The following is a 27951-nucleotide window of genomic DNA, read 5'->3' as shown; positions in this document are numbered from 1 at the left end:
TTGAGCATTTAAAACTGCATTCCTTAGTTCAGGTAACCACTTATCTGTAATTGTTTTCATTTGATTACAATGCAATTCTATTAAATTCTATTGATGTTATTTCTATATTAATTATTGTATTTTTTTGGTTAACAGTTCTCATACAATGTATCACTATTTACACATAAAATAAATACATAAACTATTGATTTTTAATTTAATATATATTTTATTTCTAGATCAAAGAAATGAAAAATCTAACTGTCCTCAAGATCACCAGGCATCCACATCACCAATGATTTTGCGTGATCATGGTAAATATACAGCTTCTTATATCGTCATACTCATCTTACATACACATTTTTTGGCTGCACTATCTTGCTAAATCAACTATAGATACAATACAATACAATTCTATTACAATTGTTTGATTACAATACAATTGTATTACATTCTATTGATGCTATTTATATACAACTTAGTAATTTTATAGATTAGCAATTTATTTTATTTTATAGATTACCAATTACTACATGTACCAAAATATTTTTATATAGGGATTACTTCATTAACTATGGGTGCTAATAACAATTCAATTGGTGCGTATTTTTCATTTGATTACAACACAATTGTATTAAATTCTATTGATGCTATTCTATATTAACTATTGTATTTTTTTGTTAACAATTCTCATACAATGATAAAAAAAATTCTCATATAACCGAAAAAAAACGGTTCTTGAATGATATATACATTCTATTATATTTCAAACTATTGTTAAACAGATATTATATTTTAATTTTATTGGTAAAATTTTTTCACCTTTATTTGTTCACCATTTTATTTTTTTTCTAATAATGTCAGCACCGTGTATAGCACGGGTATTCCCACTAGTACATATAGATATAGATATAGATACTAGTTGTATTGTTTTCATTTTTTTTGCTAATATTTTTTCTTTTTCCAAATTCTTATATTACGTACGATGTATCAAGTTCCTCCCTTTTTATTTATTTATTTATTTATTTGAAATTGATCCTCATCTAAGGCTTCTATTCTAGGTACCACCGAACAAAGCGGCAGACAAAGCCCGTCCAAACTCCAAACTCCTCATGAAGCAAATACAGAAAATTAGAGGCCCTTAGGTTGGGAACAATCAAAACTCAAAAAGCCACCTGACAACAAAACTGGTCCTTCAATTCGTGGGGCAAAGGCATGGGCATAAAAATTGAAATACTACTGCTACTACGATACCCATCAGGAATCTACGAATCCCTCCCTCCCTTTCCTTCCTTCCAACCGCCCATTGACCACCGTCTAATTTTCAGATGTACAGACAGTGTAGCTAATTTTTGTCTCGTTTAATTGATTGAAGACCCGAAAAATCCGAAACAAAGGGAAAGAGAGAGAGAGAGAGAGAGTGAGAAATCTTTTGTATTGGATGATGTTGAAGCTCTGGAGATGGTACCAGAATTGCTTGGCTGTACATCCAGTTAAGACCCAAATCATAAGCTCTGGATTTCTATGGGGCGTTGGAGATATTGTGGCTCAATCCATTACTCACTCCACTGCCAAGAATCGGCCCCTTCATCTTTCAGTAAGCAATCTTTAACCCTTTATTGATATTACAAGATTGAATTTTCGAGTCAAAGTGTTGGATGATTTTTTATTATCATGCGCAATTGCAAATGGGTTATGGATAAAAAATTATCTTCAAATGGGTGGTGTGGTTTTTATGCAATGAATATTTTTTTCTGGAGTAACGTTTGCTGCTCACGTTGTTGACTGGAGTTGCAAAATAGTTGAGTCGTGTGCTTAGGGATTTTGAACTTGGGAGTTTCCAGCTCCATAATCATTTCAGTACATTTGCGTTATCACAATCGGTTGAGAATTTGTTTCTTATTACTTGACGGGGTTTAGTCAAGCTGCGGAAATGGAATGAGTGTCCGCATGGTGGCGGTGGGCTTTTTGATATACGGGATTTTGCTGTGTACTAGGACCCATTTAGGTTTGTACATCGACTCTCAAACTAAGGTTTTTGACATTTTGTTAGAAATATTCGACCATCAATGTATAAACTTCAAAGTTTGAAAATCAATTGAGGTAATGCATATGATGGTTAAATCATACATGCCTTTGAATGGATACGAAATGGCTGTTTCTACCAGCACCATATCCTGTATGTCCTCCATGCTCTTCATTTATCTGTTCATAATTTGAAAACCAGATGCAAACCTACTCATCAAGTCTTCATTTTAGTCCTGAAATCTAAATATAAATTGGATGTTCTCACCAATGAGGTGCAGATAATTTATTCTCCTTCAAATAGCATTAGCTTTTGTCCTGAAGAAGGAGTCTGTTTCGACAATGCCATACTACTAGAATAAGTGGTCTCTCTCGTGGTCGAATAGCAGTTATCATTGTGGGCATGGTTTCAATGTGTCACAGTGTGGGGGAACGGCGTTTGTTGTAATTGTAATTAAATTGATTGCTATATAATTGTTAAAACAATACAATCTTTGTTGTGTTTGATATAGTATTAATGCATAACCATCAAGGATGGTTGTCCACACTCAATATTTGGCTGCTAATTTCATTGATAGTTTTCATAGGACATATAGATAAGGTACTTCTTTTATCTTTTTTTAACTTGACCATCATGGCAGCAAAAAGTTTGTCAATGTATCAACTTGCTAGTTTTGTACCTTTCCTGTCTTTGGATTGGCTTTGAAAGTATTATACCATGAATGGACTCCTTGTCAGGAAGAGATATAGATAAGGCTTTCATGCATTCTCTATTTCACCTTCTCGATGCATTGCTTGGGTCTGAATTGGGCATTAGTTGCTTTTCATTCCTCTCCTTTCAGTCGAGCTGCTTCACTCCTCGGCTATAGAAGTTGATTTTACTAATTAGAGTATCAATGTTTCACTCAAGAGTAGTTTAGGTAGTCGGTACAGAACTGTATTGATTTATTTACCTTTGATACTATTGTTGTTTCCAAACCATATTGTGATCACAAATTCTTCATGTAAAAATTCAATATTATATTTGTGAAGTGATATTAGCTAACAAGTTTCTAGGGCATGGAAAATCCCTTTTGTATGACTTCAAATGGCTCTTTTTGCTTCCATTTTCATAATAAGGAAGCAATTGTGACATTTATAGGCAACTGGATAGGTTATTTACAGGTAGTAGGGTTCAGAAAGCAACGCTTGTTGTTTCTTCACAGGAGGGGCAGGGGGGGATGCTTGGGCAGTATTTATTTTTGAAAACATTCACCACTTCTTGATGCATAATGATAAATTTAATTATGTTTGGAGAGCAAATATTATGAATGTTTGTTTAGCTCTATTTAGGGGATTTACATTGCGTCTCTCAGTAATACTTGCTGTGATGGTCATCCTTCTTTTGCTTCATGTAGCAGGATGCGGATAAAGAATTTAAAGTCAATTGGAAACGGGTTGCTATTACAAGTATGTTTGGATTTGGCTTTGTTGGACCTGTTGGCCACTTCTGGTTTGTATATTTTTGTTCTTTTGAATTTTATCACATCAATTATCTTGTTTTCAGTTAATAAGATACTCTGACAGCTTTTCTTTATAAAATATGGTGGCTCAAACCAAACCAAAGGCCAAGCCTTATAGCTTGCTTTAAGAATCTATTGCATCTATGTACCAGTACCATTTGTTAACATAAATGTCAGATCTTGATTGCAGCTAGGGAGCATGCATTTAATGGAGTGAATTTAGGGCTTCTTGTAGCACAGTGATTCACTGGCCTGCATCTTAGTTAATGCAACCTATTTAGCCGACTAGGTTGCTACTTCACCTGGTTTCTTGTACAAAAGAGTATCACCATTGCTTCATGTGCTATAAAATACTATTACCTTGAGAATTACCTTTCCTTTCATCTTAAATATGTTTCTGGCATACAAGTTTTTAAAGAGCTTCAAAACTTCAGAACTTCATCTTTGTAGTTCTAAATTTTTTAATAAATTTAAATTGGAGGGCTAAACAAACTGCTCTTTGCACTCCACTTTTACTGCTAGGAAGACTCACAAAGTCTACATGCTGTACTATACTAAACATGAAGTTACTTCGTTCTCCCATGAACAAATCCAAGACAGGTGAATGGAATATTATGAACATAAGCCTCTGCTTGATTTGTATCTTTTAGGACCACGTTCAGAGTACTAGTAATGTTGGAAACTTCTCATATATGTTGGTGACGTCAGGTTGCTCCATTTGAATAAAAAAGTATGGGGCCTTGGGATTTTGTGTTCACTTTATTGAGACATCTTACTCGTATTAGGTTTGAATATGCATATAGTTCTTAGATATTTCAGTTATTTTTGTGTACTTAAATGGTTGTCACTTGTTACCCTTTGCTAAACTTTAGGTTCTGTCTTATTACATCATATGAAGCATCTTTTTTCAGCTGTCAGAAGTGAACGAAGTCGTGTTCTTTCCCTTGGCAGGTATGAATATTTGGACAGATTTATTAGGTTCAGACTAAAAATGCAGCCCAAATCAGTACGATTTGTTGCCACTAAAGTGGCCATGGATGGCATCATTTTCGGCCCTTTTGATCTGGTTGTGTTTTTTAGTTACATGGGATTTTCAGCTGGTAAGAGTGCCAGTCAAGTTAAGGAAGACTTGAAGAGAGATTTCATCCCTGCATTAGTTCTAGAAGGAGGCGCCTGGCCGTTTATGCAAGTCATCAATTTCCGATATGTTCCTGTTAGGTATCAACTTCTATATGTAAATGCCTTCTGCTTGTTGGATAGTGCGTTCTTGTCTTGGTTGGAGCAACAGGAAGATGCATCTTGGAAGCAGTGGTTCACATCATTTACCACATTAAAGAAGGAAGAACGTGAAGGCAGATGATGCTTGAATTTTTGCAACTATGTATAACGTTTTACCCTTGCCCCTTGAGTGATATTGATGAGAATTTAGATAAATTTAAATAATTTTGAGGATGTCGCTGTAATCAATAGTGGGGAATGTTGGAAAAAAAATTTCCATGTCCTGAATCAAGAGAAGGGGCAGTTTTTTTTCTTTTTCTTCCCTCAAGATTGTTCTAATAGAAACTCATTCTCCATCCAGAAACTGTGCATTGGGAGAGGGAGGGAAGTGGAAGTCACAAGCAGTGTCATAGCAAAATCACCAGCTTAATTAAAATACTAACACTTTTCTTAAGTACCCAAATCAGATGAAACCCGCAATTGTTGAAATTTAAACTATCAAAGAGGAATAGCATCTTTTAGTAATACATTTGTAAGGTACAAGATCTCAGTTCAAGACTAAGCATCTCTCCCTCTCTCTCTCGTTCATATGTTTGTGTTAGGGGCTTTTTCCTCTTTTGCCCACTCGTTTGGAGGGAAAAAAGGGGTTTCCTGTAGGCATCCTACTCTATGACATCAGAAGTTATTCACATAAAATAAGAACTTTTTAGATATCACAGAACAAAAGCAGTTAAGCTTGGGGGGGAAAAAAGACTAGAGAAATGAAGTGTGGCCTCCACCAACCGGTACTCTAGGCTTGAATATAGCACATACATCCAAGCAGGGGCAGTGCCGAAAGCCAACATTCTGAAACAATACAAGAGAAATTCAGATAAGCTCTTCCATTAGTACGTGGAGGAAATTAGCACTAGAGAGAACATGCACAAGAAGGGGATATAACCAAAAAGACTGGATGCAGGTGTTTGGGGAAAGCAGATTGGCACTAGAAAGCCACCAACAGGAAAATGGCTTAGCGTATTCTATTTTGAAAAGATGAGGGGAAAAAAATAAAGATCCGGTACAAAGCCTTTAGCTATCAAACTTACGAATGCTAGGCATACATTAAAACAATGATTAGGCCATGAATAAACAAAGATTCAACCGTCATGGTGACATTAATTATCTGAGCGTTCAAAGGTGTAGGCAAATCTGCACAAAGTTGGGAAATAGGGCTCACTGAGATGGTAAGAACACCTTTGGTAATCAGATAAAAGCAGAAGGAAAGATGGATCACGTACTGGAATGCTCAGTAATAGTCCTTGCGAATCCACCAGAACAGGAAGGCTTCGTCTTGCATTAACTGGAATAGACTTCAAAGACATAAGAGCTCTCTGTGCTGATAATTTAACAAAGTCTGACCACGACTTTATTTTTCCTGCCTCTTGCTTTATTGCTGCAGCAGAGAGTACTTGCTCCAGAGAATTTCCCATATTTTGACTCTTTGACAAATTTGCAAGGTAAAGCCAATCAGAATCAACCATACAACGTATCTCGGCGACATGCTCATGATGAACAAGACAAGAACTGCAACTCTGCTGTCTTTCCAATTCCAACACTTTATCATAGTGAGTCTCACTCGAGGAAAATAACTTGTATGGCATTTCCCTGCAAGGATTCCATTTTATCAGAAATCTGCTCATGAAGTACCCAATTTGCCCAGGATAAATTCTTCTGCTTGCAATCGTGTCTACTGGTTTTCGTCCATTTGTCAAGTCACGATCAGACATGACTTCAGTTTTAGACATAAAGTGCTGCTTTTCGTGGTTTTGCAGAGAAAAAATTGTATCATAGGTAGAGTTGCTAAGAATGCCCAACCTTTTGGCTTCAATCAAAACAGATTCAGAAGATTTTAGATCGACAATATGGGGTGATGTTAAGCTAAACAATCTAACATCTGAAACACCACATATAAATTTGTCCAAGCAAGCCTTAGCATTCCTGACAATTTGCTCTACTTCACTTGAAATGGAGTTCTGTTTTCCATTAGCATGTGCTTGTATAATTTCCAACTTCACAGGGACATTAGAATTAAGAGAGCAGCAAATCAAGACTTTGGAGCCTTTAGAGCCAGGAACCGGAGAAAGATAGCAACCAGCTGCAGTAAGACAGGTCTACAAAAATGGGAAATGTAGATCAATCAATTCATGATGCCCAAGAAGAGAATATAAGTGCTAAAACTCTGAAAATTTAAAATTTCCAAGTCAAGAACCATGAATATACTGATATGTGCTTTCTTTTGATATAAAGAGTAGCATGATGGTATCTTCAGCAAATAATTATGACATATAGGAAAAATCACTAAAATTAAAAAAAAATAAAAGTTTAACCATGCTGAACAAGAATATGTAGAAAACCTAGCTGGTGAAACTGCATTACCCTGCTTGGGAAAGTACGAATATAGTCCAATAGCAACTTTGATGCACTACCACGGACTGGCCTATGTCTTTGTGAGATAAACTGACATTGTCCAGACCAGAACGAATGAGAAGGTTATCCAATTCATTAAGGACACCTCTATATAATTTAACATGTTCAAGAGTTGCGTGCCAAAATGGCCTTACCTGCAAAACCAAGGCAAGAAACTTTGACAGGTATATGTCTTTGATACTGGAAGCATTTAGAATTTTCAGATTGATTACTGCATAACCTTCCTACATTCAGGAAGCAGGAAAACTTTAAGCAAAACACAGTGAAATTTTGAAGACACAAAAATAGTTCCTTCTCAGTATTTATTTTTAGCTTGTTAAATTTCAATGCATGCTCCCATTCCAGGAGACATGAGGGTAACGTGGAAAACTTCAAAAGGCTCTGTTTCAAGTTAAAGTCCAGTGTGTATCTCTTCTAGGTATTAAACTAAACTGATTCTGATCTTGATCCATTTTCGAAAGTTGGGCGAATTACCTATGGTTTAACAATGCATAATCTTTGATTCTTCCAAAAGTTAGCCTTAACTTTCCTGTCTGAACCTTCATGTAGCTGAATGACATACTACAGAAAAGCTTTCGTGAATCTAGTTTATGTCAAAGCCCAACAAGAATTCAATGTCAAATTTCACATAATGTAATTCTGGACTTTATTTCATGAATTAAAGTAAATTTTGTTGGGAGCCTTTGAAATTTTTATCTGTTGAATAGGCAAGAGTAACTAATGAAACAGAACTTAAACTGGAACACATACTTACAGGCATGATAGTCACAGCCTGATTTATCAAATTGGAACAAATTTTGTCAACATGTAGCCGCATTTCTCGACAGGCAGAAATAATTGCTTGTAACTCAGCCTTGAAGATAGCTGAAAATGTAACAAAACTGTCAGTAATGTCAAGGATGCACCAATGCTTGCAAACAAGTAAAGCATAGATGATATAAAGAATGCATAGAATTGGTGAAGATATCGATGAAATGAATACTAAATCTTGAACAGAAATCAAAGCCAAAGCTTTTGGAATTCTTTGATGGAGAAACCCAAACTTTAAATTGTGTAAAAGGAAAACCACGTAAACATTTTGGACTCGAATAGCTTAGAGACTCAAAGTTGTAATTTTCGGTATAACTCACAGGACGATAAGTTATTCAGAGACATCCGAATCCTATTACGAGCAAATACGGGACTTTGATTTGTGGGATCTTCCACCCATTCTTGATTACCACCTTTACATATCTGCAAATAACCAGTATCCATTCAAACCAACTCCAATCCGATAGGAAATCTACGAAGAGAAATTTGAGAAACATTAAGACAAAATTTAATTGGTAACTGATGGTGTCAACAACATTTGCTCTCTATCTTCAGTTCAGGTTCAATGAAAGAGCATCAAATGTTCGATTCTCAGTATTCCATGCTCCATGTTCATGAAGAAATGATTTTGAGAACCTGGATACTCGCGAGTCTTATGGTTAGAATCTTTTCTTTTTACTGATGATGAAACAAGACTGACCTGGAACATATCTTCTTTTGAGAACTCTAGTAGTGGTCGCACCAATAAAAGTCCATGCCAATTTAAAGCTTCTCTAGAATAGTCTGGGAACTTTGGGAATAGCTGTGACACGGATGCCATGCCAGAAAGTCCCAGCACTCCGCTGCCACGTGATAATCTGAGAATGAATAATTCTGCCTGCAGAATGCTCATCTCTTAGACCACCATGCATATGGTGCCTCTTCACCTATAAATGCAAGACAACACTCGCAAGGCAGAAACTTTATCCACAAAGATTTAAAGTCGTCTACCATCACACAAACATCTGTCACATTTGAATCACCAGTGGGCCACCGAGACGTGAAAACATATTGGAATTAAATATCATTTGTACCTGATCATCTGCATGATGTGCAATCATTAACACACCAATCTGGTGCCGAATGCAAACTTCTTGCAGAATTTGATACCTGGAGCATTAGAAAGGGAAAAGAAGCTCTTGATTGTGTTTGAACGTCAGAGTTGAAATACAATTCGATTGTTCGACACAACTTTTCACATCCAAAAGTTATAACAACATCATGTAGAAGTAATGTGAATGTTACCTCTTCTCACGAGCAGCTTCTTGCAAGTGACCCTGCTTAGGCCTACCCTCGGACCATTCACAAAGAGCGATCTCACATCTTATTCCTACACACAATCTAAATTATATCCACACTATCAAGTGGAATCAAATGAGATATTCATTCCAAAACCTCCCAACAGAAGGAAAGTTATCCATACCCATTTTCGTAACTCGACTGCAGACAAGGTTAGCCTCTTCTTTACTCTCATGACGCAGACCATGATCAACTACAATTGCCATCAGACCATCAATGAATCCACTGCTGTCAATGACTTCAATGCCACATTGGCCCTCCCTTTTCCACATAGCAGCTAATACACAAAGGGCCATGCTATCAGGACCACCAGAAACACCGAGAGCTGTAACCACACCACAAGAAACCCAATTTCAGAACCATTTGAGTTCAAATTACTTCCATTAACAAGAGTATACAGACAAACATTTCCCTTCATCTATTAAGCAAGATATGAATTGCTGCCTTTTTGCAGTGAAAAAATAAATAGTTGTGATACCACCTTATTCTTCTTGTATTTTTTTTTCCTTTTCAATAGCATAGAATAATCAATTTCGCATGGAAATGCTACTTAATGGTAGTAATAAAGTAAGAGAGGGAGAAGGGTGAATAACCAAGACGGTGATGGGGTTTAAGGCCGGCCAATGCCATTCTTTTTGAAAAGGTTTCTCTATACTTTGATAAGTCGATGGGACCATGCTGCTGATCTTTTGTGCAACTGTAGAGATAGCGACTGGAAGGACGGAAGGTGAACTGTAAACGAAGCAGAGGGTAAAAACGGAGACGAATGGGGTGTATAGGGTATTCTGACAGCAGCCCAGTTCTGCAAATTGAGGTTAAAATCAAGTGGGACGTGGTTTTGGTGTGTGGAGAGGCTATGAGGCCTCCTGCCATAGATACGATTCTTCTTCCAGAGCTCTTGACGGTACTGCTAGCAGTTTTGTACTGCAGGCATGCTGACGGAGGATTTATGAACCAGTGTGTAAAGGGGGGAACGATGTCGTTTCCTTTCGGGGGATAATTAGCTCTTCTTTTCTTCTGTTTCTTTTCCTCTTCTTCCTGCAGTTTTAAAACTACAGAAACCCCTCCTGAGTTTCTTGAAATTACATTAACATTTGCTTCACTTTTTTGCAGGATGAATGGCTAATATTTATTTGGATTGTTAGTTTTCAAAAATTTTTATATTTTTCGTAAATACATTTGCCAATCACTTTTTTATTTTACATATATTATATCTTATATTATTTTTTTCAACATAAAAAAAATCCTAAAAATAATAATCCAAACAGCCACCGAGAGTCTATACTTTATATAAGCTATATGTGAATAAAAAAAAAGGTAAATATAGTAGTGCTTTGAATTAAATTCAATTGATCACTGATTCATAAAAAAGGAAAAAAGGAGAAAGAAAACTCCCTATATGATTCAATTTTGCTTGGAATTTTAAGTTATTTATCCTTTCTTTTCTTTTTAATTTCTCCCAATAGTTTAAAGATTTGACTTAACTTTTAATCGTACAAATAGTAAACTAAAAACTGTTGAATCAAATAAGTCAAATTTTATGTTCGCGTCTTTCAGCTATTATTATAGTGTAGTCGGTATTAGCGTCATTAGTGGGGATTAGCAGCTGTCCCATCTTATATACAGGGAGTTAATGTGCTCTAAAAATGCATACCTTGGGAGGTCACTGTAATTTTATGAAATAAAAATGAGGTTTTTGCAATTATTACAATCCCCCAAGTCTATCCACTTTTTGTTGTGCTAAGAAGAAACAGAAAATTAAAGAATAGGAATGAGAAACACAAGAAAGAGGGAAATCAAAGGGAAAAGGTCAAAACTTGAAGCAGACTTTTCCATTGCAAATTGATACAAAATCCCTGGAGGCCCGGACAACTGATACAAACAAGAAAGTCAAGACTCCAGCAACCCTGTAAAAGAATTGGGGAAACTCATCCCGCTTCACTTTCCCTCCTCCCCTCGCCCTGTGTTCTTGATGAGGGAGCTTTCTTTACCATGATGCTCTTCACTTCTAAATCTTCCATTTTCTCTCTATCCATCCTTTTGTTGTTTACCTCGTTTTTTCTGAACCCCTTTTTCAATCCTCAGCCTACACCCCAAAATCAAACCCATAGCCCAATTTCATCATCATCCACAGCAGCCTCTGAATCAAAGAAAGCCCATCAGCAAGATCAACACTTTACTCGCAGAAACCATATTATCCGCTTCAATAATTACAAGAAAGCAGAAGATCACAAGAACTACCTCAAAGAAAAGTTGCAATTTAAGGGTTGGGAATGGATTGAAAGGAAAAATCCAGCAGCCAAATTTCCTACGGATTTTGGGTTGGTGGAGATTGAAGATTCGAAAAGGGATGTTTTGATTGGGAAATTTTTGGAATTGGAGCTTGTAAAAGATGTTTCTTTGGATTTGAGCTATCAAAGAGTTATTCTTGAGGAGGATAAGGAAGAGAACGAGGGTAATGTTGGGGGTTTTCTTGATGAAAAGAAGCGGCCCGGCAAGCTGTTCACTGCAATGTCATTTAGTGAGCCGGAAGAGAATTATTATGCCGTGGCAAATACCAGTAATATGAGAATTAGCTGGAGAAGGAATCTCATGGTGCAGGTGAGGTTTTGGGTTTACCTTTTTTTTGGGAGTATTGTTGTGCAGTAATTTACTTACTCTTTTGGTTGTGTGGAATTGCAACGTTTTGATTGGCATTTGTGTTTGAAGCTTTTACGTTGATGTTCTTTGGTTATGTAAAGTTGTAGATTAGGATTTACTTTTCAGCTGAAAATGTAAAAAATGAGCTTATATATATATATATATATATTTTTTTTTTTTTTATATACCCAAGGTAGTTGAAATGATTGATATGCTAGAAAGTGAATTACTAAAAGGAACTGTGTAATTGGTTAATCAAATAGCATTTTCAATCTGCTTATTGTTCAAGAAATGAGAGTTTGGGTAATCCATGTTGTGGTTCACAGAAATTAGTGGTGGCACTTTCAGACACCAATGTGGACTGAATACAGCTCCTAACAAATGCGTTGAAACTTTAACAGGTGGGAATTTCTCAAAATTTAGTAAAGACGGAAAACTGGAATAAGTAATTCCCTTGTCCATGTGATTCATCAGGTTGATCGCTGATGCTTTAGGATGAAATTGTCAATTTAGATCTCGCAATTAATCAGTCGAAACTGTGACAACTGGAGATAGAGTTCAGTATTCCACAATATTTAAGGATAAGTAACAACTATGCAGCCTCTCTCTGAAAAGAAGAAAATAGAGTATTTCCAAAAACTCAAGAAGAAAGAGAGATCTGGGATTAACTTCTGGATTGCTCAACATTACTAACCTTATTGGTGTTTTGCAGAAGTCCCAAGTTACATCCTTTTTTGGAGCTGATGCATTGTGGTCAAAGGGGTATACGGGTTCAAAAGTCAAAATGGCAATATTTGATACTGGTATTCGAGCAAATCACCCTCACTTTCGCAATATCAAGGTATTTCGTACGTGAGAAAAAATTTGCAGAGTGGGTGTTACATTCACCTGTTTCTTATTATTTCTAAATTATTGATCTGTTGAATCCATGTGTCCTCAGGAGCGTACAAATTGGACAAATGAGGACACACTAAATGACAATCTTGGACACGGAACATTTGTAGCTGGAGTCATCGCTGGCGAAGATTCAGAATGCCTTGGTTTTGCTCCAGATACGGAGATCTATGCTTTTCGTGTGTTTACTGATGCACAGGTAATGCATTTAGTGTTCCTCTTTCCTTGATTTTAGCAGTGAAAATTGATTATCTTTTCTGTAGTTTCTTCATGGTGTTGTTTGTATAGGTATCCCTTGTCTATTTTACTTTTTAGGCAATCATTTTGTTACTACCTATGACATGTTCAATCCTTTCCATTCAACATGAGTCTTAGCTCCTCTTATTGATTCTATTAGATTTTGGTAGCTGTGGTTATTCCACAAATGATTACAACTCTTGTTAATAGCAACAAGTGATCATAATAAGTTGTAGCTTTGGCTATTCTTACTTTATTTTATGTTTCTGTAATTTTCCATATCAAAGGTGCCACAATAAGCGAAGAAAAGATTTAGGGTAGCAACATTGAAACATTTGATCATGTTTAATAGTTTAAGTGAATTCTCCACTCTTCTTTCATCTTCAAGAGTAGATTAGAAGAACAGTGTACATATAAATTGAATACTAAGAATAACTGAGTGCTTATATCAAGATAATCTATGCTCCTTGGATATTGGAGAAATGATGAGTAATTTGTGAAGATACCCACATGAACAGGAGGATGCTCAAAGTTTTCCTTGATGCTTGATTTTCAGTCATAGTTGAAGTTTACACATATCTGTCAAAATGCTTCCTTCTGAATATGTGATATTCCCTTGATTTTGGCTAACCATGATTGACTTTGTATGGAATATATTTTTATGTGACCACAAAATAATTTAACTAAAAAAGGTACCTGAAAAAGCACACAAAAGAGGTCCTTATATCTTTCGTGCAAAGATTGTGTCTGGCTCTGCTTTTCTGTTTCTGTTCTAGCTCTGCAGTTTTGGCAAGGTTATGAGAATTTTGTATTCAGCTCACTGCAGGTATCTTACACATCATGGTTCCTTGATGCATTCAATTATGCCATTGCAACCAATATGGATGTGCTGAATTTGAGCATTGGTGGACCAGATTACCTGGATCTCCCATTTGTTGAGAAGGTGACCCCATTGGCCTTCAGATTCTATTTAACAACTTTGCATGATGCATCAAGTTAGAAGGCATCATGTTACCTTGCATTCAAAGTTACCTGTGCTTGGTGCTAAGTTATTTCTTGTTCTTTCATATGTACATATAGCTTACTCTTCTACAACAGAACGCTTACATTGTATGCAAGCACGTTTGCACTCACTTATTCTTAAAGAGGTAAATATTCCTGTAGTAGGAATATTAATGTGTATCTTTATAATCAATTGTCTCTGTGTTTTTATGAATTTTCATGTTTGCTTGATTTTATTTGATTGGCTCCCTTTCGAGTAGGTTTTCTGCAATGTGGCAAAATTCTCTTTTGTATCCGAAGGCATCACTTGTACTTTGGCAGGTCCTCCAGTGCTGTAACTTTCCAAGTTGCAGAACGTTTTAAGGAATGCCATGATTTTATTTTGCTTATTAAATTCTTACAATACCTGTACACTGAGAGGTAAAAATAGAAACTTGATCTAGATATGCTTTGGGAGAACAATTATTAGAAGGTTGACTTGAGGTTAACAAAATAAAAAACATTGTAGGGCTCATCTTGCTCTATAATTAGCCTTGCAGTTCCAATTAAGTGCCTTAATTTGACTTGACACAGTATTTACTATCTTGCTTAATTCAAGTATAAACAGTCAAGGTACAGAGCCTGTGTCCAACTACTTTTTGTACACAAATTATCCAGAGGTAATAATCTCTGTGATGTTTGGTTTAGCATTAAGTAAAACACCAGAAAGGAAACCAAACATGCATAAGGGCCCAATAAGAAATCAAACTTTCAACTCGAGGTTGTGTAGTATTATTCCATGGATGATGCATTGAAATATGAACATTAATTACATCAGACACTTTTCGTTATCATACATTTAACAATATTCTTATTGGGTAGGTTTGGGAACTTACAGCCAATAATATAATCATGGTTTCTGCAATTGGGAATGATGGACCACTTTATGGAACACTCAACAATCCTGCAGATCAAAGTGATGTTATTGGAGTTGGTGGCATTGATTACAGTGATCATATTGCCTCTTTTTCATCACGTGGCATGAGCACTTGGGAGCTTCCTCATGGGTAGTTTATCTGAGTCTTAATCCTCTTGCTTGTATAATTCTGCACATTAATCCAGCTGCTTTGGTTCCATTGAAGGATTTATTTGTTACTATCTGGGGTCTATGTTTTTAATATAGTTCCTTTCCTGAAAGAGATATCTCTTTATCCTCGTATTGTCCAGTAACTTCCCTCAGTATTTTTTTTTTAAGGAATTTGCGTGCATCGATAATGACCCTCATGCAACACAAGTGGAAAAAACAAAGTCAAGGAACTCCCTTATGAATCTATTGCAGTTGTTAGAAGCATGTTGAACATGATAATTTAAGTGAGAATTATTAATAGAAAGATATGATATGATTCTTTTTCTCTGATGTATACGTTATTTGTATGGCATAAGTCTGCAAATTTTTTGAGAAAATATAATGGGATTTGTCCCTGGGCCCTTAACAAATTTGTATTCATATCCAAGGGTGTTGGTTGGGAACTTGGAAGAGGAAGGGAACTAAATGGAAGGGGAAGTAGCTTTGTAGCAATAATAACAATATGCTTCAGCATATAGATGGATTCATTAGAAGCATAATGCTAACAACTTTGCGTTAACAGTTATGGTCGCATAAAGCCAGATATTGTTGCATATGGTCGTGAGATCTTGGGGTCCAAAATTAGCACAGGTTGTAAAAGCTTATCAGGAACTAGTGTTGCAAGTCCTGTGGTTGCTGGTATAGTATGCCTCCTTGTTAGTGTCATTCCTGAAAACAAGCGTAAGGATATATTAAACCCAGCAAGTATGAAGCAAGCTTTGGTTGAAGGTGCTGTAAAACTTTCTGATCCCAATATGTATGAGCAGGGTGCTGGAAGAGTGAGCCTGTAAGTTCTGTTGCTGTGCTTTATGTGTAATATGCACCTGTTTTCAATAATAATCATTCTTAACCTTGTTCTTAACTCTCAGATTAGAATCATATGAAATCTTGAAGAGCTATAAACCTCGAGCAAGCATCTTCCCAAGTGTTCTTGATTACACAGATTTCCCTTACTCTTGGCCTTTTTGCCGCCAACCGCTCTATGCAGGTGCTATGCCAGTTATCTTTAATGCTACCATTCTGAATGGGATGGGAGTAATTGGTTATGTTGAAAGTCCTCCAACATGGCATCCTTCAGATGAAGAAGGAAATCTTCTCAGCATTCATTTTACATATTCAGAAATTATTTGGCCATGGACCGGTTACCTGGCACTTCACATGCAAATCAAGGAAGAAGGGGCTCAGTTTTCCGGGGAGATAGAGGGTAATGTAACTGTTAAAATCTACAGTCCGCCTGCCAATGGACAAAATAAGCCTCAAACTAGCATCTGTGTCCTACACCTAAAACTGAAAGTGGCGCCAACTCCTCCAAGATCTGCACGAATACTATGGGACCAATTTCACAGTATAAAATATCCACCTGGTTATATTCCAAAGGACTCTTTAGATGTTAGGAATGATATCCTTGACTGGCATGGAGATCACCTTCACACAAATTTTCATGTTATGTTTAACATGCTAAGGGATGCGGGGTATTTTGTTGAAACCCTTGGCTCCCCTTTTACCTGCTTTGATGCCCAGCATTATGGGACACTAATGTTGGTGGACCTTGAAGATGAGTTTTTCACTGAAGAGATAAAAAAACTGAGGGAGGATGTGATTAATACAGGTCTAGGTCTTGTTGTATTTGCTGATTGGTATAACGTAGATACCATGGTGAAAATGAGATTTTTTGATGATAACACTCGGAGCTGGTGGACCCCAGTCACTGGAGGTGCTAATCTGCCTGCTTTAAATGATCTTTTGTCCCCATTTGGGATTGCTTTTGGAGACAGGATTCTTAATGGTGACTTTGTCATGAATGGAGAGGAAAGTCGATATGCATCTGGAACTAATATTGTGAAGTTTCCTGGAGGTGGATACTTACACAGTTTCCCTTTTGTGGATAGTTCAGAGAGTGGTGCCACTCAAAATGTCTTACTATCTGGCATGATGAAGGTATGATTCTTAGCCTGCTTCTTCACTTACTGGATCCCCTTCCCCACCTCTTCCTTCATGCCACCCTTGCTTGTGAATAGAAGGAAAAGAAATATATTTAGATATAATTGAGGGCCTTAAACTAAGTATGTTACTGAAAACTTGTATTTTGGTCAGTTACTTTTCAGCTTGACCCAGAAGTCTCTTATTTTCCTTCACGTGATATTTATGCTACTCGGATTAAGCTAGAACTTGGATCTCAATTTTGTATGTGTTGGTTTATATGTTGGCCTGGTAAGTGAAGATATACCCTTTTTATCTGGAGAAGGGGAGTTTCATTAGCCTATTGTGCCCCCAGCACCACACATTCCAACTCCATTGCTAAATGCTTGGCTTTGATTTTAGAAGTAGGAACGGAATGATTGAGCAGTAAAGTGAATGTGTGGAGTTTGACCATTTTGAGACGTGATATGCAAGCCAATTTGTTTCACTTCAGGCATTTGTGCTATGCACTTAGTTATAGTTTGTGGTTATTGCAGGCAGATTCTCCCATTCTTGGTCTTTTGGAGGTTGGTGGGGGCCGAATTGCAGTATATGGGGACTCCAACTGCTTGGACAGCAGCCATATGGTCACAAATTGTTTTTGGCTTTTGAAGAGATTATTAAATTTTACTAGCGGGAATATCAAAGATCCTGTACTTTTCTCAGAATCGAATAGACAACATATGCCCTTGCATTTGGACAACAACCAACTACCATCTCGTAGAACTGATGTTAATTTCTCAACTTATTCATCAGTTGTTGGAAAGGAACTGATCTGTGGGAGTGATTCAAGGTTCGAAGTTTGGGGGACCAAAGGCTATAGTTTACAAGTCAGAGGAAGAAACCGCAGACTACCGGGCTACGCTGTTATTGATCTAGGTACAGGCTTGAATTCAACCAGAGATGCTTCCAACACAAGGGCCTTTGATTCAAGTGAGAAGAAAAATGATGACAATAGATATTTCGGTTTATTCAACAGGGAGGATGTAAGCACCAGAAACTCATTCCCTGCAGTTCAAAATGTTTTCGTACTTCAATTTAGTTATTTCCAATAGACATGTCTAGACGAATCTGACTCCCTGTTTCTGATAAAACTTCTGAGAATGCAGATGGATATGCCCGTAGTAGTTGCCAGTCACTGGCTTCTACCTGCAATTGTAGCCATTTTTGGTAAGTAAAAGACATCTTTCAATCATTATTTCCGGTAAGACCACTAATTGATTGCATGTTTTCAAATTAGTACTTCAACTGATTTGTTTTCCATATTTTAGGCCTTCTACTACTCGTAAGTTTTTGGAGAATCCGGCAGAAGCGTCGGAGGAGGAGGAAAGGATCTGGTTCTAGTCGATCTGCAAATCCATAACAAAGAATTTTTGAATTGTACCATGTTGTTTAATACATCCGTATAGGTTTTGTTTCTGTAGTTTCGGCATGAAGTGCTAGAATTTTGGTAGAGGCATCATCAAGGAAGTGAATTTTGTGTTAATCTTCGAGGTAGCATAGTGTAATTTTAGAAGTAAACTCTTTCCCAAAAAAATTTCCTCATTGCGGCAGGAATTCTCAGCCTAATAGCTCTTAGCTTTTCTGGACCAACATGTCTTTCGCAAAATCAGGTTCGGTTATTCTTGTTATGGAAGGCTGAGGTATACAGCGTTTTGTAGATTTACAAGAATTGTGGTGTATGGAGACCTTCAGAAGAAGTACAGTAGCATAACGTGTCTGGATAAAGATTTTTCAGAAGTGCCCTGTTCCTTGGAGAGTTGTTTTTCGTCCTGTGCTTGTAGTAATTCTTTTACGGTGGAAAGTAGTTGGTGCTTGTACCTTGTTACTATGAAATAACATCTCAAGTCTGCACATTCCCCCTCCTCTTTTTTTTTTTTTTTTTGGCTTTTCTTATGCTTCAATGAAAGTGAAATCCCTTTTCAGTGTGCTAAGAAATCCTCGTGTGTGTGTGTGTGTGTGTTCGGCTACCTCAGCAGAGGACTTCCATTAACCTCAGTTCTGGCAACGCAAAACCTTCCCAGATAAGGTATTTGGTTTTGCCAGAAAGAAGACCGTAGTAGCAGCCAAGTATTGTGTTTGGGATGAGACGAGAAAACGTCAGTCGTAGCCAAAGTATTGTGTTTGAGGGAAAGATTGAAATTAATCCAATCCAACACTCTAGCGAATTGCATGTACACTAGAAAGCTTCTCATATTCCTTTACATATTCGGATTCAGAATCTTCCGCCCAAATCTTCTTCTGTGTTTCCAGCATTTGGGCTTTATACTAGTTCTATAACGAGCATGAACTCGTCGGGGTCGGAAATAGAACAAGTAAAGCTGATGGAGGCGTGCTCGAGAACTGGAATACAAAGATGCTAAAGGCCAAGGGACAGTTAGACATCATGCATAATAATAATAATGTGAATAAAAGCAACTATAGAAAGATCCATCCTTGGGGCAGAAATGATTGCCAGCCGCTCCCTTGTCGATTGTACGACTAATCAGATGTCTAAACTTGTAACAGTCGCAGCCGCCGCCAGATGGTAGTGGTGAATAATAATTTTGTTTGGATGTTAAGTTATTTGGGATATTTTTATTGTAGCACTTTTTGTGATGTGATGTATGTGAGATAAAAAGGTAATTGGAAAAATAAAAAAATGTATTGAAAATTGTAATGATGATGTAAGCAAATAAAACTGGATAAATAATACTCAATCCAAACAAACAATGAATGATAAATACAAAGACGTTTTATTTTCACCTAATAACCTTATCTAGTACTATATATGTGTGTGTGTGTGTGTGTGTGTGTGGTGGTGATGACGATAAATACCAATTTTAGCATGAATTAATACTACTAGCCACTAGGATTTATGTTAAAAAAAAAAACACACACAAAAAAGGAATTTAATAATCATCACCTTCGGTGCACTGTGGGGTTTCAGAGTTTGGCAACCGGACCGGACTATCCACTCAAAGTCAAGAAGTTTGGCACTTTGATTGCTGCCATGTGCAATCAATCGACTGACGAAGTTGTTGCAGCCTTTTGAAACTAATGATGCAATGCAGAATAATAAATCCAATGATTTATTGCATGTGGGGATGATTTGGCTCCACTGTTCAACAAGCCACGCCCGCATTTGCTTTTAGGTGACATGTGATGTGAGGCCCCCTTTTTTATTTTATTTATTTATTTATTTATTCTTTTTTCGGTTTCTCTTTGAAACTATTCAACCAGAAGAAGTACTTGATCAGATGGGTCATTGCGACTTAAAAAGTGATTAAATCTTGCCACTCAACGCAATTAGCGGAGTGTCAATTGGTTTGAGCAGCTTATATATTTCCAAAATCCTGGCAATAAAAGAAAGAATGACCAATCCTGGCATTCTGAATTCTGACTTTTCAATGCCATCCATCCACAGATCTAAACCATGGGCATGCAATCAAAGGTCAAAATTGAACAGCAAAAGCCAGCAATCCGCAGGTCCACGCGACGTGACAGCTTGCAATTCTTGAAGCATTATCAGAAAGAGTAGCAAAAGAGGCAGGCAGGCAGGCAGCCAGTATAAAATTCGTAATACAGCTTGAAGAAGCATAAATGAAAGAATGGATACAATTGTCTCAATCCTCTGAAGATATGTACTACTACGACATACTAAATACAATTAATTAGCTGAAATTTTAACAATTGCCGGGAGGAAAAAATTTTAACAAAAAGGAAAAGAAAATTGTGTATGTTCATTAGAGCAAAACCTCGTCATTCTTTTTGATAGATGCAGCTCACAAATGATGCTGCCATAAAAATTGGCCAACGAACTTTTATACAAGGAAAATGGTTTGGTTTATCTTCATCTTCATCTTTAGGAGCCTCCGCTGAATCCTCTACTGTCTTTCTTCAATTTTCCCATTTCCATTTCCCTAGTTGTTTGGCCCTCACTACTTGAGCCAGAGGGATACAAACCGTATTCGCTGGTTGGTCCACTGTACTCGCTGCTTCCATATTCCTTGCTCTGTAATGCCATCTTCCTGAATTTCTTCATGTCCTCGTTGTATTGCGCGGTGTCGTAGTCCGAGCTTCCGTAAGAACTGTAGACCATGCTATGCCCAGGTCTGATTCCTTCATTGAGATCTGACAAGGAGACGTCCCCCTCTAAGGCCCTGACTACCTGTGTTCATAATTCCAGTTACGCTTGTGTTACAATTCTGCGACCACAAATGAAGCTTACTACTAGCTATTAAATCATCCCTTAAACTGGAAAGAGATGCATACCTGGCTCATTCGAGGTCGTCGCCTAGCTGAATGCCGTACGCAAGCTGCTGCACACGCAGCTACTCGAGCCATCTCATTTTTGTTGTAATCATCATTTCGTAATCGTGCATCAGTAAGTTGGTCAAAGTTTTCATCATCTAAAGCTCGTGTCAGTAAGGGCCTTGCCTGCAATTGGAAAACATTCCCATTTAACTGTTAATGCTCGTGATGTACTGCTATGTCTACTTTCAGTTTTTCAGACATCAGTGACAAGTACAGACGCTACTTAAAGAAGAAAACATTCCACACAGTGCGATTAGATACTCACCCAGTCCACCAAACTATCATCCATAAAAGATTGATTTGAATCAACGGGTCGGCGTCCAGTAATCAACTCTAGAAGCACTACTCCAAATGAGAATACATCCGACTTATCACTAAGTTTCCCGGAGGAAGCATATTCAGGAGCCAGATACCTACATTTAATGGCAATAAGGAATCAAGAAGTATAAAATACCCAAGATTTTTCAGGTCTCCTGGGCAGGCAAATATATAGGATATCATATACAGATAATGTATTGCCTATGAACCAAAAAATTTTCAAAGAACTTGGAAGGGAACAGCTACAGCTGAAAACTAGGATGGGATCCAATACATTTCTTCAAACCTCCCCCCCCTCCCCCACAAAAATACCAGCAAAAAGACTACCCATGATCATCACCACCACCAGCATACCCATGCACTCACAGGCACACACAAACACGTTGAGAGAGAGAGAGAGAGAGAGAGAGCCAGAAGAGAGAGAAAAAACAGACAGGTAAAGAAATAAATCAGTCTTACCCAAAAGTTCCCATCACTCGAGTGGAGACATGAGTATTAACATCAGAAGAAAACTTCGCCAGTCCAAAATCAGCAACCTGAGAAAAACAAAAGATTCAGGTGTGAACATGACACCACACACAGAACACGATTTCATGTGATAGGCCACTTATTCATCATAACCAGAGCCAAGCAAAGTTCATTTAAGTTTCTGTTTGTATGTAAACTAAGAAGATCTTGTAGGAAGAAAAAGCCCAATGTTTTAACATGAACACCACATCTATTCAACAAACAAATTAACTGAGCAATTCATGCTCATCATGAAAGACTTGCCTTTGCTTCGAAATTGAAATCAAGAAGTATATTAGCTGCCTTGATATCACGATGAATGATCTTCGGATGACCTATATCAAAATCAATTCCAACTTTAGGACAAAATTAAAATACTGGAAGCAAATCAAGGAAAAAAAATTGGATTTTCTTTCTGTAAGAAAAGATGAAGATGGAGAACTCACAATCCTCGTGCAAATACGCCAATCCTTTTGCAGAGCCTAAAGCAATCTTCATTCGTGTTGGCCAATCTATAGGAGGTCTTCCTTTACCTGAAATATATTTTTTCAATCATATTACTTTATCTAAGTGAAATCATCAAAATGATAGATTTCAACAAAACAAAATTTCTACTGGGAAATTGTGGCATGCATTACACTGCACTCATGGGTGCGAATGCCCTGCACTAAAATTTTAAGGATCAACGTAAATGGGAACCCAGTGCACAATGTGACCACCACCATGCACTATACCAAAGAAGCATGATAGTTTCCCTCCTTCATTTCCCCCAGAATACAATGAAATGGTGACAAAGAAAGTGTAGAATCTTCATATTCTCGTAGACTCTCAACTAATAACTGCAGACTATTTTGATCACGAATAGTGCAGCTTGAACTCACCATGCAAATGGAACTCCAGGGTGTTGTTAGGAACAAACTCATAAATAAGCATTCTCTGGGCCCCAGTAATGCAGTATCCAACTAATGAAACAAGATGTTTATGGTGCACTCGACTAATGATCTCAACCTCAGCCTGAAATTCACGCTCCCCCTGTCCGCTTCCTGTTTTTAACTGTTTAACAGCAACCTCTTTCCCATTTGGCAGGACTCCCCTGTGGACGTATCCAAAACCACCTTGTCCAAGAAGGTTGGCATCTGAGAAACCATCCGTTGCCATTGCCAGTTCTTCATATGTGAATGTGCTCTTTGAGAACGCAAAAGCCATACCAGGAGAGGGTGGTGGGAGTGGATTTTCAGAACCTGAATAATTGGATCCAGATCCTCCGCTGCTGCTAATGTAACCTGGAGGTGGTGGCGGTGGTGGTGAAGGTGCACGTACAGGAGAATGTGGAGGCCTTGATGCCCCCCCAGGTGGTGGAGGGACTTTTGGTGGGATTGTGACCACATGATCAGCAGGTGGCGGAGCATTATGTTGCCATTGGTACGCTGGAGCGCCATAAGGGTCAACTGCCAAAGGGCAATAATAACCAAAATTAGCAAACCGTGGAAGACTAACTAAGACCCCAAGTTGAAGTTACTCACAATAAAAGATGCAGAAAGACAGAACAAATCAAGTAAAAATGACAAATAGAAACTGCTATCCAATCTTTACAGCTCAACCAAGTGAAGTAACCCATCATAATAAATGGCATCTTCTAACTACTTGTTTTTTTTTCTTAGTAAATCTCTGAGAGTACGTCCTGCACGAACCCTGATACTGAAGTGGCATAATTATTCCTCATTTATTTTTGTTGCAGCGCACCAAAAGTTGACATTTATTGCCTCATGCAAATAAAAAAAAAAAAGGGATCAGCTGGTTAATTTTCTCAAACTCTTCATTGGAGCCAATGTTTGTTTTAAAAGAGAACAAAAAAGGGGAGTTTGGAGAGAGGGAGACTAAAAGGAGATGGAAACAAGAATTCAATGTGGTAAGCAGCGCTACCAAACGCAATCAAGAAAACATAACCAGTACTGGCTCCCGAGAAAACTCATCGCTCATCTCTTCCAAGTTTCCAAACCAATCTACAATTAACAGATTCCAATCATGCATTTCCGAAGTCTAATCATTGCCCAAGAATCAAAGCCCCAACTAGAGATTGTGGGAAAAGAGAGCATCTTGATTATCTCAATAGTTCAAACACAAACTAAACAGGCAACCAAGATCCGTCCTTTAGCTCACATTTCGAATCAAAAACCAAATCAGACCTTCCGTTAGAAACAGTCAATCACTTAACTCACCTCCTAAGTCCAAACCCATACCCAATTACCCATTAACAAAGAGAGAGAAGTCCACAAAATGGAATTAATATATTCTGAAAATTTAAGAAAAGAAAAAAGTTCACCTTTAGGCCCTGGTGGTGGTGGTGGCGGCGGAGCACCATAGTAGTCCACAGGCCCATGTGGCCTTCTCTTCTTCTTTTTACAGCATATGCATAGAATACTCAATATAGCAAGAATTGCAACTCCGGCAATGGCTATCCCCACAACCACGCCGGTTGATATCCCGCCGCCACTACTATTGGATGAAGGTGGTGCTTTTGGGGTCGACGAAGAAGGTGGCGAAGTACTTCCCCTTGGTGGGGGAGGAGATCTACCCGTCGACGGTGGCGAACCTCCAGTCGACGGAGGAGTGTTCCCACTGGACGGCGGCGACGGAGATGACCCAGAAGGAGGGGATGGGGTGGTTGAAGACGGCGGAGGCGGAGATGTAGACGGCGCTGGCGTAGCGGGGGTAGATGGGGGAGGAGGGGAGGAGGCTGGAGCGGGCGTGGTAGGCGGTGGTGGAGAAGAGGATGAAGGCGGGGGAGATGACGCAGGGGGTGTGGGGTTAGCGGGAGGCGGAGCAGAAGCTGGTGGTGATGGTGATGGTGGAGATGCTGCCGCGGGAGGTGGTGATGTAGCATTGGCCGGTGGCGCTGGAGGAGACGTTGGAGCAGGCGCCCCCCCGGGAGTTGGTGACGACGACGACATCGTACTTACTCCTCCCTTTCTCTATAAACGGAAGTATATCCCAAAAAAAAAAAAAAAAACTGAAGAAATGAGAATTCCTGTTCTGGTGCTGTTTTTTGATGAATGTATTAATCAGAGAGTAGTAGACTCCATACAAGAGAAGGGTGGGAGGGAAGTGATTGAAGAGAAGAAAAGCGTAGCGTGTAACTGGATTTTGGTTATGGTTGTTGTAGATTAAATGTACATATGTTTTTGTTTGTTAAGAAGAAAAGGCAACCTGGTAATTGTTGAAACTTTCAAGAATTATGTGCTTTTTCTGGTTTTCAAAGCTATCCAGCCGGGCAAAGGCAGCTCATTGTAAGAGAAGAGGAGAAAGAGAGAGTAGCAGTATTAATATCTTTTTCTTTTTTACTAAGATTTTTAGTAGAGCCGAGCGGACTCTACGACTACTAATTAGCAGTGGCAGCAGCACCCCCCCACTAGAGTTCTTCTAGTCTAGCTAATAACGGGTAGTAATTCCTTCTCTCTCTCTCTCTCTCACACACGCACACACTCTGCCTTGTGTCTGGTGGTAAGGTAGGGTGTGAGAGAAAGGAAGAGAGTGCGTGACTGTGTGCGTGTTTCCACGTCTCAGTCTCACATCACATGGTGTGGGAGAATAAACAAAGGGACGACAGAAGTTGGAAAGCGGGACCCACACGACTGGCCCGCGCATTTCTCCGTCTTTTACTCGTTTGGATAAATTCCGTCATTGCCGCACCCTCACTGGCTGCTTTCTTTTTCCGGTCTTGTTTGTTTCCATACCTCCGGTTCCGGCCTCTCCTTTTTAAAAAATATATATATATATGTTGTGTTTTGAGCTGCTTCTGTTCTTATTATTTTTTTTATAAAAAAAAAAAGAAAAAGAAAAAGCGGACTAGTTATGACGCTCTTGATTAGTACTTAAAATATTTTACTGAAAAATGATTTTCTAAATGACAACTTGCTTAAACAGTTAGTTTGTGGTGTTTTGACCGATCGGGAAAAATGATTGAGATGGCAAAGAAAAGAAAAAAACCGAATAGGATTTATGAAGCATTCGAGCCAAAATCTTTGGGCACTAAGTTGAATTTAAAATCTGTTTAAGTTATCGTAAATGCGATTTGAGCGTCGTCCAAATCCTGTACAGATTCACATAAAATACGTATCCGTTCAAATTCATTAATTACATCAATGACTAAATACAAGCATGAGGGAAGAGTACTTTGCATTTGACGAAATACTCCACTTGAATAATACCAAACACCTTCCGACCAAAAAAAAAAAAAGAAGATATATAGTTGAGCTCCGATGGAAAGAAAAAAGGGAGTTTTGGTCAGGTTTCTGCATTTAGGATTGTCGTCAAATTCGAACAAAAAAATCAGCTGCTTTTTAACAATGAAATGAAAGAAACTGCAGAAAAATGAATATGCTGTTTCAACTGCATTCATCGTTTTGTTTCAATTTAAGATAAACTTAAGAGTGGATAAGATGAGCTTGAGTTGGGTCACCTAAATGGGTTACTCGGGCCAATGACTCATCAAGCCAAGATAGCAACTTCTTCCAATTGACGCGTTACTTCTTGCCATTTTCCATTCCTTTATTATTCTTCTAAATTGAATACGAGTAGTAGCCACCAGCGAGCCTTTGGCTCGGTGATCACCACCAAGCATTTAAGTTTTGATGGGATGGAAGGTCAACGGTGTCACTGTACGTAGGCATGGCCATGATTCTGGTTCTGGTTCTGGTTCTGATTCTTCAAAGAGGTAGAACCAGAATCGCACCATAAAAGATAGTTCTGGTTCTGATTCCAGAACCGCACCATATAAGATAGTTATGGTTCTGGTTTTTCAAATAGGTAGAATCAGAACCGTATAGTTTTGATTTTGGTTCCTTATGATTCTGGTTCTGGTTTCCGGTTTCGTATGGTTGTATACAATTTTATTTAATTCCTTATCCTTACCAATTTTAATACGAATATAACAATATATTTAAATTTTCAAATAAAATCTAAAAAAATAAATACAAAATAAAGATCATATTTTAATTTTATTATTATTCTACAAAGTAAGAAGTAATAAATAGATAATATAAATTTTATGAAAAGTACATTACATTGTCAAATTAAAAAATACATTACACACTATCAAATGGTTGTCATGTGTTGACTTTTTTGAGTTGGACAATCATCAATGTTGAAAATTCCATTTGAAGAAATATTGCAAAAAATATTTTTTTGCTTGCTTGATTTTGAAGATGAGCTACTATCATCAAAACTTGTCATTTGATAGCAAATAAGCAAAAAAAAAAGTTTGTAAGTAATAATTTAATACTTACAAATTATAATGATAGATATTAGATGAATAGAAAGAATTAAATAATTAATAAAATATATAGAAAGTCCATAAAATTTAAACTTTTTTAAAACCTATTAAACACAACTAATTTTTTTTTGAATTATCTCACTACTTATATTAATTATTTTTAATTATTTTTAACGGTTTTGGTTTTGGTTCTATTTTTTAGAGAATCAGAACCGGAACCTTTATCCAAAGTTCTACCATGGTTTTGGTTCCGATTCTGGTCCGATTCCAAATGGTTCGATTTCCTGTTTCAAATAGAACCATGGCCATGCCTAACTGTACATGACTATTTTCAGTAATTTTTTTCGATGAACTTTTTATTCCCATCGACTTTTCCTCCTTTT

At 37.7% G+C, this 27951-nt stretch overlaps 4 protein-coding genes across 6 annotated transcripts; 2 read left to right on the top strand and 2 right to left on the bottom strand.

Annotated features, from left to right (window-relative positions):
• The first annotated feature begins 1127 nt into the window (after positions 1–1127).
• On the top strand, positions 1128–5080 carry LOC113697032 (uncharacterized). 2 transcript variants are annotated; one of them, XM_027216453.2, is made up of 3 exons: positions 1128–1576; positions 3402–3496; positions 4458–5080. In XM_027216453.2, the coding sequence occupies exons 1-3, from the start codon at positions 1421–1423 to the stop codon at positions 4864–4866; spliced, it is 660 nt and encodes a 219-aa protein (XP_027072254.1). In that variant the 5' UTR covers positions 1128–1420; the 3' UTR covers positions 4867–5080. The 2 variants fall into 2 exon arrangements, with proteins under 2 accessions (XP_027072254.1, XP_027072253.1); XM_027216452.2 differs by having other exon boundaries at positions 1137–1576; positions 3405–3496.
• A 107-nt stretch (positions 5081–5187) lies between these two features.
• On the bottom strand, positions 5188–10441 carry LOC113697031 (uncharacterized). Of its 2 annotated transcripts, none has more exons than XM_072054904.1 (11): positions 9932–10441; positions 9463–9663; positions 9285–9369; positions 9074–9149; positions 8701–8877; positions 8321–8423; positions 7945–8054; positions 7325–7414; positions 7140–7220; positions 5958–6874; positions 5188–5570 (listed from the first exon to the last, which is right to left on the bottom strand). In XM_072054904.1, exons 1-11 carry the CDS (start codon positions 10209–10211, stop codon positions 5438–5440), a joined length of 2253 nt encoding a protein of 750 aa, XP_071911005.1. In that variant the 5' UTR covers positions 10212–10441; the 3' UTR covers positions 5188–5437. The 2 variants fall into 2 exon arrangements, with proteins under 2 accessions (XP_071911005.1, XP_027072250.1); XM_027216449.2 differs by having other exon boundaries at positions 6002–6874.
• A 552-nt stretch (positions 10442–10993) lies between these two features.
• LOC113697030 (subtilisin-like protease SBT6.1) lies at positions 10994–19040 on the top strand. The gene is made up of 10 exons (XM_027216448.2): positions 10994–11939; positions 12691–12819; positions 12919–13071; positions 13936–14052; positions 14973–15157; positions 15740–16003; positions 16086–17154; positions 17673–18161; positions 18285–18345; positions 18447–19040. Exons 1-10 carry the CDS (start codon positions 11331–11333, stop codon positions 18536–18538), a joined length of 3168 nt encoding a protein of 1055 aa, XP_027072249.1. The 5' UTR covers positions 10994–11330; the 3' UTR covers positions 18539–19040.
• Positions 19041–20725: 1685 nt separating this feature from the next.
• On the bottom strand, positions 20726–25699 carry LOC113696196 (proline-rich receptor-like protein kinase PERK15). Its single transcript, XM_027215585.2, has 8 exons — positions 24620–25699; positions 23178–23744; positions 22743–22829; positions 22561–22631; positions 22249–22325; positions 21737–21884; positions 21430–21594; positions 20726–21325 (listed from the first exon to the last, which is right to left on the bottom strand). The coding sequence occupies exons 1-8, from the start codon at positions 25245–25247 to the stop codon at positions 21020–21022; spliced, it is 2049 nt and encodes a 682-aa protein (XP_027071386.1). The 5' UTR covers positions 25248–25699; the 3' UTR covers positions 20726–21019.
• Positions 25700–27951: the final 2252 nt, after the last annotated feature.

This window comes from Coffea arabica, chromosome 6e (genome assembly GCF_036785885.1).
Source record: "Coffea arabica cultivar ET-39 chromosome 6e, Coffea Arabica ET-39 HiFi, whole genome shotgun sequence".
NCBI classification, from domain to species: domain Eukaryota; kingdom Viridiplantae; phylum Streptophyta; class Magnoliopsida; order Gentianales; family Rubiaceae; genus Coffea; species Coffea arabica.
Note: the sequence above shows the minus strand (reverse complement) of the source record. Positions and strands in the feature narration are given on the sequence as shown.